We start from the raw sequence: 13,670 nt of genomic DNA, 5'->3' as shown, positions 1-13,670 counted from the left end.
GGTCCCTGAGCCTCCTTTGCTCCAGCTGAGCCTTCCCAGCTCCTCAGGGATTCTCCATTCCCTTCCCATTTCCCTCAGGAATTCTCCATTCCCTTCCCATTTCCCTCAGGGATTCTCCATTCCCTTCCCATTTCCTCAGGGATTCTCCATTCCCTTCCCATTTCCCTCAGGAATTCTCCATTCCCTTCCCATTTCCCTCAGGAATTCTCCATTCCCTTCCCATTTCCCTCAGGAATTCTCCATTCCCTTCCCATTTCCCTCAGGAATTCTCCATTCCCTTCCCATTTCCCTCAGGGATTCTCCATTCCCTTCCCATTTCCTCAGGGATTCTCCATTCCCTTCCCATTTCCCTCAGGAATTCTCCATTCCCTTCCCATTTCCCTCAGGGATTCTCCAGCCCTTTCCCATTTCCGTCAGGAATTCTCCAGCCCTTCCATGTTCTTGTCATAGATGTTGTAGCGATGAAAATTTAGTAACATTCGGGGTAGTTTCTCAGAAGTTTCTGTGTTTTCACCTTTCTGTGTTTTATTATTTGCTCAGTCTGTTGCACAATTAGGGCAAAACTCATTTTCCCGCTCACCAGGGTCCCCCCTCATTCTGGATTTCCCCCTTCCCCCGTTCGCTCCCGCCGGTCCCACGTCCCTTGCAGGACTACATTTCCCATGGTGCCCCGCGCGCAGCGCGCTCCCCATTGGCTGGCGGTGCGGGCGTGGCCCCGCCCCGGCAGCGGCCGGCGGACTACAAGTCCCGGCGTGCCCCGCGGCAGCTGCGGTTGGCCGCAGCCAATCAGGGCGGGCCGGGCCGGGGGGCGGGGCCCGGCGGCGGGGGAGGCTGTTTAAAGTGGCGCTTGCGGGATGGCGGAGCCGGCGGACTATCCCCCGTTCCAGCTGGGGAAGCCCCGCTTCGAGCAGGTACGGCGGGCGGCGGGAGGCGGCGGGGGGACACCGGGAGCGCCGGCGGGATCTGCCCCCGCCCCGCGCGCGGCATCGCCCCCCCCATCCCGGGAACGGAGCCCCCCGCTCCCCGCTGCGCCCCGCCCCTCCCGCGGCGCCGCGCGCTGATTGGCCCGCGGCCCGCGCGCCATTGGCCGGCAGAGCTGTCACTCAGAGCCGCCGCCCCCTGCCCGCGGCGGGTCCCGCGGCGCGCGGCGCTGGCGCGTCCCCGCGCGCCCCTGTGGCGCGGTGCGCAGCGCGCAGCGCGGGGGAGCGGAGGGTCGCGGGTTCGAGCCCCGCGGGGCGCCCCAGGGCAATGGGGACGCGCAGGGATGGACCCGGTGTCGCGGAGGGTCCCGGTGTCGCATGGCGCGGGCTCGTCCTTCCCCCGAGGGGCTGGGGAGGAGGAACGGGCTCTGTCCAAGGCGGTTGGGAGGGGTACAGCAGCTCTGGGATGGAGCCTGGCTCCCAGGTGCGGGGTGGGAGGCAGGGATGCTCCAGGTGGGCGCTCTGCCAATGTCACCAGGCAAAGTCCAGACTCCCCAGGACGATGTACAAGTCAACAGTTTGTGTCTCCTCCCCCCTGACCTCTGGGATGGCGAGAGCAGCCCGTGCTCAGGTCACTCACCTGTCCCCAGGTGAGCTGCAGGTGCAGGGCCATGGCCCGTCCCTGCTGCCACCACCCTGTGGATGACCCGAGATCAACTGTTGTGCTGTGGCACCACTGAGCCTGATAAAAAGGCTCCTAAAACCTCCTTCAGTCCCTGCTGGGCTGGGCAGGACTCCCTGGAGCTTCACCTGGGTGTGTCCCACACGGGGACCGTCCCCACCACCCACAACAACCCAGGACCCCTGTGCAGGAATCCAGAACCCCCCCCTGACCCCGTGCCTGCCCTTGGCCTGACCCACCCACGCTTTGGGAGGAGGATTTCCATTCCAGGGTGGATCTCCTGCCTGTTCCATCCCACACTTTGGGGTGAGGATTTCCATTCCAGGGTGGATCTCCTGCCTGTTCCATCCCCACGCTTTGGGAGGAGGATTTCCATTCCAGGGTGGATCCTCTGCCTGTTCCATCCCCACGCTTTGGGGTGAGGATTTCCATTCCAGGGTGGATCTCCTGCCTGTTCCATCCCCACACTTTGGGGTGAGGATTTCCATTCCAGGGTGGATCTCCTGCCTGGTCCATCCCCACATCCCCGCGGGGCTGGGAGCCTGTAGGGGCTGGGAGCAGCAGCCTGGGGCTGGGGAGGGCTCTGAGGTGCCCTCCAACCCAACCCCATCCTGCAGGAGGTCAGGGGCACATCCTGGGGAATGGGAGGGATGCTCCAGCTGGGGACAGAGGGAGCTTTTTAATGAGAAGGAGGAGGAGGAGGAGACACTTCTCCCTCCTAGACAGCACAGACTGCAGGCAGGCTTGGCAGCGACTCAGGCACGGGATCAGCGTGTTCTGTTCGTCAGGGAGCACTGCCACTCTGGGTTCTGGGAATGCTTTGCCAGAGGAGAACTCTGAGAACACCCTCCCTGCCTTAGGGGCTCCATCCCACATTCCCTGTTTTCTCCTGCTCCCTCTGCCGAGTCTGGACATCCCTGACTGCATTGTGGGGCCACAGAGGAAAGGGCTTGGAATTTCAGGGTTTATGGGACCTGTGTTGGCTCAGGATGCAGCAGCTCCCCCAAATTCCCACTCAGACTTTTCCAAGGAAAGCCCAGCCCTCCATCCCTGGCTGAAATTCTTTAATGGACAGCCCAGCCCCTCCATCCCTGGCTGAAATTCTCCCATGGACAGCCCAGCCCCTCCATCCCTGCTGAAATTCCTCCATGGACAGCCCAGCCCCTCCATCCCTGCTGAAATTCTCCCATGGACAGCCCAGCCCCTCCATCCCTGCTGAAATTCCTCCATGGACAGCCCAGCCCTCCATCCCTGGCTGAAATTCTCCCATGGACAGTCCAGCCCCTCCATCCCTGGCTCAGACTCTTCCAGCTCTTTATTTCCCCATCTTGACCTTGGTGTTTCCTTCCAGCCTTCCCGAGGGATCAGCAGTTCCCAAATTCCAGCTGCTCTGTGCTTTCCCCACACCTGCCTGCCTTTGCCTGTTCCTTCCAGGGCCTTCCCAGGTTTTTATCCGTGTCTGGGATCTCAGCTTTAGCTGACAGAGATGGTTTTGGGCAGGATCAGCCAGCCGGGGCTGTTGAAATTCCGGCTGTATCCTCATGGGATGCCAGCTCTCCTTTGTCTGGGTTCTGAAATCCCTTTCCCTGCTGTGCCCTGCTCTCCGTGTGAGTTCTGTCGAGTCACCTTTTTCAGCTCCATCTCCTGCTGGAAACTGGGAACGGGGCTATTTTTAGGTGAAAGAAGAAACGAGGACGTTGGGCTTGAGAATGTGTGATAAAGACTTAATTTTCTGACAAGTAGGGCTAATTTGTTAGAAATACTTTTTTTTTTTTTTTTTTTTTTTTTCCCTCTCTCTCTCTCTCTCTCTCTCTCTCTCTCTCTCTCTCTTCTCCCCCCTTCTTTATTTCCTTATTTTATTCCTTTTCCTTTGAGGATTGAGTGCTCCCTCTCCCAAAGCCATTCCCTGTGTCCTGTCCCTCCATGCCTTGTCCCCATTCCTCAATGGCTTCAGTTGTCTTCATTTTATTTGCTTTAGCTTAAATCCCTCCTAATTAACTTAAAGCTGACATGAGCCTGGTTTTGAACCCCACCCCAAGCCTGGCTTAATTAAACCCTGTTTAAAATCAGGCTGTGATTAAAGTGATGAAGTTGTCCATGCCTCTCTCTCTGGAATTCTTGTCCTCCTTTAGGTGATTAACACCTCACTAATGACCCCTTGGCTTCTCTCAGATCCACCAGGAGCTGTCTCCTCCTGGTTTTTGGGCTGAGCTGGGATCCAGGACACTCCTGGAGGGGAATTAACATTCCCAAGCACTGTGTTGCTCACAGGCTGCTGAGAAGAGCTCCCAAAATAGCCCCGATTAATCACGGGGAATCGGTGAATATTCAGTTTGCTCCCAGTTTACTACAGCAGCTGTTCCGGGAACTGGGGGGGGAAGGAGCCCAGGGTGGGTTTTTGGGAGTGGAAGCTCAAACCCGCGGGCATCTCACGTGCCTGGCATGGGGATGAGGGGGATTTTAGGAATTCCAGCCCAGCCCCTCCCCACCATCCCAAATTTCGGAACTATTGGGAATTGCTGGGCTTTTTTTTTTTTTTTTTTTTTTTCTTTCTTTTCCCTCGTGTTTTGTATGCAGCTCTGTGCAAACCAATCCTGAATTGAAAAAACCTGGCTTCTGGTCAGGAGAACAAACGGGAATGCCCTGGATGAGGGGCAGCCAGGCAGTGAAGGAGCTCTGCACACAAAACCCGAGCAGGAAACAAGGGCAGGGTTTGTGCAGGGCTGGACAGGCTGGGAAGGGACTGCGGGGAGGGAGGGGGAGAGGAACCAGGGAGCTCTTGTGGCTCTGGGTTTGAGCCTGGCTTAACTGAGCTGGAACCAGGGAGCCCTCCTGGCTCTCGGTTTGAGCCTGACTTTATCTGAGCTGGAGCTCTCCTGGCTCTGGGTTTGAGCCTGGCTTTATCTGAGCTGGAGCTCTCCTGGCTCTGGGTTTGAGCCTGGCTTAACTGAGCTGGAACCAGGGAGCTCTTGTGGCTCTGGGTTTGAGCCTGGCTTTGAGCCTGGCTCAACTGAGCTGGAACCAGGGAGCTCTCCTGGCTCTGGGTTTGAGCCTGGCTTTATCTGAGCTGGAACCAGGGAGCTCTTGTGGCTCTGGGTTTGAGCCTGGCTTTATCTGAGCTGGAACCAGGGAGCTCTTGTGGCTCTGGGTTTGAGCCTGGCTTTGAGCCTGGCTTAACTGAGCTGGAACCAGGGAGCTCTCCTGGCTCTGGGTTTGAGCCTGGCTTTATCTGAGCTGGAACCAGGGAGCTCTTGTGGCTCTGGGTTTGAGCCTGGCTTTGCTGAGCTAGAGCACTGCTGGCTCTGGGTTTGAGCCAGGCTTTGCTGAGCTGGAGCCCTCCTGGCTCTGGGTTTGAGCCAGGCTTTGCTGAGCTGGTTCTCAGAGGGCTCTGGGTTTGAGCCTGGCTTTGCTGAGCTAGAGCACTGCTGGCTCTGGGTTTGAGCCAGGCTTTGCTGAGCTGGAGCCCTCCTGGCTCTGGGTTTGAGCCTGGCTTTGCTGAGCTGGTTCTCAGAGGTCTCTGGGTTTGAGCCTGGCTTTGCTGAGCTGGTTCTCAGAGGGCTCTGGGTTTGAGCCAGGCTTTGCTGAGCTGGTTCTCAGAGGGCTCTGGGTTTGAGCCAGGCTTTGCTGAGCTGGGGCACTCCTGGCTCTGGGTTTGAGCCTGGCTTTGCTGAGCTGGTTCTCAGAGGGCTCTGGGTTTGAGCCTGGCTTTGCTGAGCTGGAGCCCTCCTGGCTCTGGGTTTGAGCCTGGCTTTGCTGAGCTGGTTCTCAGAGGGCTCTGGGTTTGAGCCTGGCTTTGCTGAGCTGGTTCTCAGAGGGCTCTGGGTGTGGCAATGACTCACCAGAGTCCAGCAGATCCAGGGCAAACCTGCTCAGGCTCCGAGTCCCTGGAGGTTTTGGTGCTTTCTGACCACAGGAGGGACAAGTTCAGGCAGCAGCACCCAAAACAAAAACCAAAACAACCAAAGCCCTCAGTGACTGCAACAATCCCTCCCTGCCTGCCCTGGGTGGGATTTCAGGTCCCTCCCATCCCATCCCTGATTCCAGGATTTGGGCTCTCAGCTCCCCAGGGAGTGTGAGGCTGGGGTGACACCAGCGTGGGGCTGAGCTGCCCAAACCTGGCCCTAAGCTGAGCTCAGTGCCCAGCCCTGAGCCTGGGATTCCCCAGAGCCGGGGCTGGGAAATGGGGACTGGGAATTCCAAAGGACATTTCTGTGCTGCCCCTTTGCACCTCAGCTCTCCTTCCCCTCCTTTGGCATTTACCCCTTGGGTGTAAAACACTGATGTTCTCTTTCTTTTTCTTTCTTTATGTTTCTTTATGTTTCTTTCTTTCTATTTCTTTCTATTTCATTATGTTTCTTTCTATTTCTTTCTGTTTCCTTCTATTTCATTATGTTTCTTTCTATTTTTTTCTATTTCACTCTATTTCTTTCTATTTCTTTCTATTTCTTTCTATTTCTCTCTATTTCTCTCTATTCTCTCTATTTCTTTCTATTTCTCTCTATTTCTCTCTATTTCTTTCTATTTCTCTCTATTTCTTTCTTTTTCTTTTTCTTTCTTTTTCTTTCTTTTTCTTTCTATTTCTATTTAATTATGTTTATTTCTATTTCTATTTAATTATGTTTCTTTCTATATATTTCTATTTAATTCTATTAATTTCTATTTAATTCTATTCATTTCTATTTAATTCTATTAATTTCTATTTATTTCTATTTATTTCTATTTAATTCCATCCAGTTCTATTAAATTCTATTCTATTAAATTCTGTTCAATGTCGATTTTCTCAGCGTGTCACAGTGCTACAGGCACTGGGATTTGGGATCAGCCCTGGGATGCCCCTGCCCTGCTGCTGCTGGAGCAGCCATCCCAGTGCTCCCAGTAATTCCAGCAGTGGGATGAGCAGTGGGCTGAGGGTGACTCAGGCATGGCTGGGCAGCGGTGCTGGGGAGGTGCTGGCATCTGCAGGGAGCCTCAAACCCAAAATAAAGGGGAGGCAGCAAAATGCCAAGCTCAAAACAGCTCAAAAGCACCAGAATTAGTGTTAATTAGATCCATGCTAATTAAAAACCGCTGTGCTCTTTCCCTGGAGTTGTGTGGAGCTGTTTTGTTCCATTTGGTTTGGTTATTTTATTTTTTCTTTTCCTAGTGCAGGAGGTGGAAGAATAACAGAGTTTTGTGAGGAGAGGGTGCAGTGAGGAGGTCAGCAGGGCAGGGATTCTGCTGGGATCAGGAGCAGCATCCCTGGACAGAAGTGTCCTGGACCATCCTTGGATAGGATTTCTGCTGGAATAGGGACCAGGATCCCTGGAGAGGGATTTCTGCTGGGATCAGGGAGCAGAATCCTGGTCAGAAGTGTTCTGGACAGGGATTTCTGCTGAACTGGGGACCAGCATCCCTGTTCCAGGATTTCTGCTGGAATTAGAGACCAGAATCCCTGGTCAGCAGTGTCCTGGACAATCCCTGGTCAGGGATTTCTGCTGGAATCAGGGAGCAGAATCCCTTGAGAGGGATTTATCCTGGGATCAGGGACCAGAATCCCTGGTCAGCAGTGTCCTGGACAATCCCTGGTCAGGGATTTCTGCTGGAATTAGGGACCAGCAGTGTCCTGGACAATCCCTGGTCAGGGATTTCTGCAGGGAGCAGCAGCAGCATCCCTGGAGGAGCAGGGAGCAGCAGCAGCAGCTCTGGAAGCGCTGCCAGCAGTGATTAAACACCATTCCTGCTGCTCCATCCTCACTCCAGGCCTTTATTTATAAACCAATCCTGCAGAACAAACCCAGCAGGGGCTGGGCCACGTGAGGAGGGAGAATTCCCAGGATCCCAGAGCTCCAGGGTGTCCCTGCTGGGCTCTGGGTTCTGTGGAGGGGCTGGGCTGCCCAGGGAGTTCAGGAATTCCTGAATTTCCCTCTGGCTGCTGGAATCCAGCTGAAGTTGGGGTGATGATGTGCACGTGTCCCAAGGGCTCCTCATCCCTCAGTGTTTCCTTGCTTGGTGCTTGGGGTTGGTACAAACATTTGGATTTTCAGGGTTTAAATACTGAGTGTCCTTCCCTCTGCAGCTGCCCATGACCTTCCCCTCCTCCTTCACACATCCTTTCCCTTTCCTCCAGACTTTTCCTGGTTCTGGTTCTTGGTGGCACATTGGGAGAAGTCCAGGCTGGGTGTGTTTGATAACAAAACTGCTGGAGAGGCTTTTGCTGGGAATTTCATTATCCTGGGAATCCTGGACTGGTTTGGGTTTCCTATCCCAAATCACCAGTGAAGACCTCCCATATTATTTATTTTCAGTTGACACTTCATTCTGCAGAGGAAATAAACCCTGAGAGGCAATTTCTCACTGAACATGGATTTTTGTTTTTTTGTTTTTTTTATTTTTATTTTTTTTTTTTTTCTGTCTCCTGTTTTCCAGACTTCATTTTATGGCAGATTCAGGCACTTCTTGGACATCATCGACCCCCGCACTCTGTTTGTGACTGAGGTAATGTGTGCTCACCTCTGCTTTGGGCAGGGCTGGTTATTAGACAGCTGGAGGTGGGAAACAATCTCTGCTGAGAGCAGCAGCAGTAATGAACCCGTGTTTGCAGAGGGTTTGTGGCTCACAGGTCACTGATTGCTGGTAAATCTGGAACAGAAACTCGCCACAGCCCCACCCCCTCTGCCAGCTGGGGACACCCTGATTTTTTGGCAAAATTGCCACTGGTTTTTATTTCTCAGGAGGAAAATTCCAACAGGTCTTCATGGCAAAAATGCAGGTGAGGGGATGAGGGAGCAAATTTTAATTCCATGGAGAGTGAGCAGGGTGGGATGTGGTGCAGCTCTGCAGGGGCTGCACTCCAGATTTTTGTTTTTCTTTTTTTTTTTGGTTTCTCCTCAGTTGTTGCCCTGTTTGGAACAGGATTTGGGGATCCTGCCCCTTTATTTCCATGTAGTGTTGTCCAGCTTTACTGCAGCTCTTCCATCAGATAATGACTGGGGGTGATGGGGAACCCTGGGGAAGGAAAATTCTGCTCCTGGTCTGGAGTTCTGCCCTTTGGCCAGAAAACTTTGGATTTTCAGTGAAGGCCAGCTGCTCTTGCCTTTTTATTTTATATATAGGAGTTCTGCAGCCCCTTCCCATTTCCCTCAGGAATTCTCCAGCCCTTTCCCATTTCCCTCAGGAATTCTCCAGCCCTTTCCCATTTCCCTCAGGAATTCTCCAGCCCCTTCCCATTTCCCTCAGGAATTCTCCAGCCCTTTCCCATTTCCCTCAGGAATTCTCCAGCCCTTTCCCATTTCCATCAGGAATTCTCCAGCCCTTTCCTATTTCCATCAGGAATTCTCCAGCCCTTTCCCAACACTTTTTCAGGGCTGACTCTCTCCTGCCCCTGGAGGGAATTTTCCTTCTCGTGTCTCTCCATGGATTGCAGAGGGATTTGGAGTCCTGGGTGAGCTCTGAGCTCAGCCCCTGCCCTACACCCAGACACTTCTCCACCTTCCCCTGGTCACCTTTTGAAGCCTTCCCAGGTTTTTTGGGAGGTTGGGAAGGCTGTGGATTCAGAGGGACCAGCTGGTGTCACCTCATTTTTCCAGGCAGCTTTTGAGGAGGCTCTTTCAAGAAGGTGAAACCCAAGGAGTGAAAAGAACAAAGTCTGAGTGGCCCAATTTTATCCTGGGTCAAAATGGAGCAGATTTGGGTTCCAGAGTGAACCTCAGCAGAGCAGGGAGGTTTGGTGGGAGGGAAGGACTTCAGGAATAGCTTGGGGGTTTTCCAGGGAGGGAATCTGCCAAATTCCATGCAGGAGACCTGCAGCAGCTCTGGTGATGTCCCCACGAGTTCCCTCATCCTGAAGAAGCCTCTGGGCCAAATAATCTCCTTTTTGGGGCACAAAATCTGCTTTTTGCTGCCCCTGCTCTGCTGTTTGCAGTAGCTGGGGTGGGCAGGAACTGCAGGTTGTTGTGTTTTCCTTGGATAACTGGGGGCAGATGAAGTCCTGGGCAGGGTTTGCTGAGCCCCAGGCTGTGCAGGGAGCTCCTTCCCTGACAGATGGCTGCATCTCCCAGCCCAGGGCTCCCAGGGAACAAACAAATCCCTGCTTGCCTCGTTGGCAAAAGGGAAAAAAAATGGATAAACGAGTGTCTGATGGGAATGGAGGTTAATCCCATGGAAAATGCTGGAAGTGTGGTAATCTTGGATTTTCCCCATCAATTTTTTGTGCTGGCTGGTGCTGACTCCTGAGCAGGGGTGGAGGGATCTCCCTGAGTAGGGAATTGAGGGATGCTGGGATAATCAGTTTATTTATCAGTTTATTTTTTCAATAAAGCAGATTTTTAGCACAGTTAGAAACTTCCTTGTGCTTTAGAGGTGCTGGAGGAGGAAACCCTGTGGGATGGCACTGAGTAGCTGTATCTGTTGTACCTGACCCCCATCCCTCTGAGCTGCATTTTGGGGGGCTGGAACACACGTCTGGGCAGGAGCTTGGGTGGCTAATTCCCCATCACTGCCCCTCCAGTGAACCCAACCCTTGGCAGCTGCAGGTTTGCAAACTTTGAGTGGGAAATGTTCATTGCAGGGGTCACCCCCAGGAGGCCTGGGAGGGGAAAATGATTGCAATAATGCTTTAATTGCCCTGTAATTAAGGTCCATGGGGGCAGCAGGTATTAGGGTGAGGTGGCCTCACCCCACGTGGCATTGGCCTCTGTGGGGAGCTGCTCCTGGGGATAATTCCAGTGGGGACTGAGGAGAGCTCCTGCTATCTGCCTGTGCTGCATCTCATTGTTCAGAGCCTGGAGCTGCAGAGCATCTTGCATTCCCATATTTGGGTTTGAGATGGAAGCAGGATTAGATGTATGTTATTTATATGAATGATACCTTCTTACTCAGCAGATTGACTGTCTGTGTTTATTCAGTGTCACATCTGCTGGCTCCACTCGAACAAAAAAGTTTCTGGCTCCTGTTGTCTGTCACTGTGGATCCAATACAATGGGGCCAGCTGGAGTCAAGTCTGCTGTGTGTGTCATCCCAGGGAGCAGGGAGACACAGCCCCAGACTGGGCTGGGCTGGGCCTGCACAGCTGGAGGAGCTGCTGCTGCTGCTGGTGGCCATTTGGGTTGGGCCATGTCCCTCTGAGTCATGGCTGGGCTGAAGGTGGCACCTGTGGAGCTCAGGGCAGCCAGAGGTGATGCCCAAAATGCTGTCCCTGTGCCCTGGCCCGTCCTGGTGTCCTCCCTGTGCCACCCTGCTGGGCTCTGTGGCAGGGATGAGCCCTGCTCCTGGCACAGGGGCTCTGCAGGCTGCTCCAAGAGGAGACAAGGCAGGATCTGCCAGGCAGGAGCAGCCCTGCAGCAGGGAAAGCTCGGGGGAAAGCTCAGGGGAAAGCTCGGGGAAAGCTCGGGGGAAAGCTCGGGGGAAAGCTCAGGGGAAAGCTCAGGGCAAAGCTCGGGGGAAAGCTCAGGGGAAAGCTCAGGGGAAAGCTCGGGGGAAAGCTCAGGGGAAAGCTCAGGGGAAAGCTCAGGGCAAAGCTCGGGGGAAAGCTCAGGGGAAAGCTCAGGGCAAAGCTCGGGGGAAAGCTCAGGGCAAAGCTCAGGGAAAGCTCAGGGGAAAGCTCGGGGGAAAGCTCAGGGGAAAGCTCAGGGCAAAGCTCAGGGCAAAGCTCGGGGGAAAGCTCAGGGGAAAGCTCAGGGGAAAGCTCAGGGGAAAGCTCAGGGGAAAGCTCAGGGCAAAGCTCAGGGCAAAGCTCGGGGGAAAGCTCAGGGCAAAGCTCAGGGGAAAGCTCAGGGGAAAGCTCGGGGGAAAGCTCAGGGCAAAGCTCAGGGGAAAGCTCAGGGGAAAGCTCAGGGGAAAGCTCAGGGGAAAGCTCGGGGGAAAGCTCGGGGGAAAGCTCAGGGCAAAGCTCAGGGGGCTGTGGCTCCAGCCCAGGGATGGGGCTGATCCCCTCTGGGTTGTTCTTTCTGCTCCTGAGCTCAGCTGGAGAACAGGAGGCTCAGGGGGATCCTGTGGCTCTGCACAACTCCCTGCCAGAGGGGATTTGGGATCTGGGAACAGGAACAGGGACAGGAGGAGAGGGAACGGCCCCAGGGTGGGAATTGGGGAATTTCCTCATGGAATAGGGGATCAGGAATTGGAAGGGAGGGTTGGAGTGCCCATCCCTGGGGATTTCAGAGCCCTGGGGATGGGGAATGGGGGTCAGGAACTGGAAGTGCCCAGGGAGGGTTGGAGCCCCCATCCCAGCCCTGGGGATGTGGCACTGGGGGCAGGGGCAGGGCTGGCCCTGGCAGTGCTGGGATGGTCTCAGGGATTGTCCAGCTGAGCAGCTCTGGGATTGTGAGGGTCTGTCACTCACTGATGGGGCTGGGGCTGCTGCAGCAGTTCTGGGCTCTGTCCCTGCTCCCCCTGCCCCAGGGTCCCTGCAGGAGCTGTCCTGGCCCCGGTGACCCCGGGCTGTGCCCTGGCAGAGGGTGCACACCGTGCCAGGGGTGCCGTGGGGGCTCATCCAGCCCGGGGAGCAGCCCGGGGCACCCCCTGCCCTCCCAGCTGGGATTCCAGCCTGGCAGCTCCCAGCTCTGCCCGGAGGGGCTGTGCCCGGGGAGGGGCTGTGCTGGGTGCTGTCCCCAGGTGCTGTCCCCAGTCTGTCCCCAGGCTGTCCCTGGGCTGTCCCCAGTCTGTCCCCAGGCTGTCCCCGGGCTGTCCCCAGGCTGTCCCCAGGTGAGGTGCTGTCCCCGGGCTGTCCCCGGGCTGTCCCCAGGTGCTGTCCCCAGGCTGTGCCTGTCCCCAGGCTGTCCCCAGGTGAGGTGCTGTCCCCGGGCTGTCCCCGGGTGCTGTCCCCGGAGCTGTCCCCAGGCTGTCCCCAGAGTGCTGTCCCCGGGCTGTCCCCGGGCTGTCCCCAGGCTGTCCCCAGGCTGTCCCCAGAGCTGTCCCCGGGCTGTCCCCAGGCTGTCCCCAGGCTGTCCCCAGGTGAGGTGCTGTCCCCGGGCTGTCCCCGGGCTGTCCCCGGGCTGTCCCCAGAGCTGTCCCCGGGCTGTCCCCAGGCTGTCCCCGGGCTGTCCCCGGGCTGTCCCCAGAGCTGTCCCCGGGCTGTCCCCGGGCCGTCCCCGGGCTGTCCCCGGGCTGTCCCCAGGTGAGGTGCTGTCCCCAGGTGCTGTCCCCAGGCTGTCCCCAGGCTGTCCCCAGAGCTGTCCCCGGGCTGTCCCCGGGCTGTCCCCAGGTGAGGGGCTGTTCCCGGGCTGTTCCCGGGCTGTCCCCGGGCTGTCCCCAGTCTGTCCCCAGGCTCTCCCCAGGCTGTCCCCAGGTGAGGTGCTGTCCCCAGTCTGTCCCCGTGTCCCCAGGCTGTCCCCAGGGCTGTCCCCAGTCTGTCCCCGGGTCCCCAGTCTGTCCCCAGTCTGTCCCCAGGCCGTCCCCAGTCTGTCCCCAGGTGAGGTGCTGTCCCCGGGCTGTCCCCGGGCTGTCCCCGGGCCGTCCCCGGGCTGTCCCGGCCGCGCTGGGCGCTGCTGGCAGGGCTGGCTGTGTCACACACCCCGCTGCAGATGGTCTGTCTGGCACCCCATTGTGGAGCTCAGGCCCCAGCAGCCACCACTAGAAGTGCTCGAGGTTTTTTCTGAGGGAAGGGGCTGTGCAAGCAACGAGACACTCCGGGGGAAAAAACCTGGGTGTGGGTTGCTTGTTTTTTTTTTTTTTTAATCAGGGATGCTGTAAAATCTCGAGTGACACTTCATCCCACAGGCAGCAGCAGAGAAACCAAGCAACAATAAATATTGAAACAGTGGCACAACCTTGCAGACAGACCTCGTTCTTGCTGTTAAAAAGGAGTGAAGTGTAATCTCAGGCATCAGCAGCTCTGAGGGGAGCTGCATCGTGCTCAAGCCAGCCAGAGGAGCTTTGGCATTTGGAGCATGTGGGAAAGTTTGCTCCTGGTTTTTTTTTTTTTTTTTTTTTTTTTTTGAGGTTCTGCTTAAAAGAACGTGCTTGACTGTTCCAGAAGGAATAGGAGGTGACTCTTTTCCCTAAATTTGGAGGCTGGGGAGGTGTTGGCTGAAGTACCTGAGTGGCTCAGAGTGCTGAGGAAGGATCCCCTGAACTCAAATGAACATTTTTTTCAT

The 13,670-nt window shown here is 55.8% G+C and overlaps 1 protein-coding gene across 3 annotated transcripts in view; it reads left to right on the top strand.

The window, feature by feature from the left end:
• Positions 1 to 797: 797 nt before the first annotated feature.
• The window catches only part of SFXN5 (sideroflexin 5), a 102,553-nt gene continuing 89,680 nt past the window's right edge, over positions 798 to 13,670 (top strand). For 2 of the 3 annotated variants that reach the window (XM_056490230.1, XM_056490229.1), the window contains exons 1-2: positions 817 to 911; positions 8,008 to 8,076. In XM_056490230.1, the coding sequence (XP_056346205.1) occupies positions 855 to 911; positions 8,008 to 8,076 (126 nt within the window). In that variant the 5' untranslated portion in view covers positions 817 to 854. Of the gene's footprint in view, positions 912 to 8,007; positions 8,077 to 13,670 lie in introns of all 3 variants that reach the window. The other variant, XM_056490228.1, reaches the window with a different exon arrangement.

The sequence above is a fragment of the Oenanthe melanoleuca genome, chromosome 4 (assembly GCF_029582105.1).
Source record: "Oenanthe melanoleuca isolate GR-GAL-2019-014 chromosome 4, OMel1.0, whole genome shotgun sequence".
Lineage (NCBI taxonomy): Eukaryota > Metazoa > Chordata > Aves > Passeriformes > Muscicapidae > Oenanthe > Oenanthe melanoleuca.
Note: the sequence above shows the minus strand (reverse complement) of the source record. Positions and strands in the feature narration are given on the sequence as shown.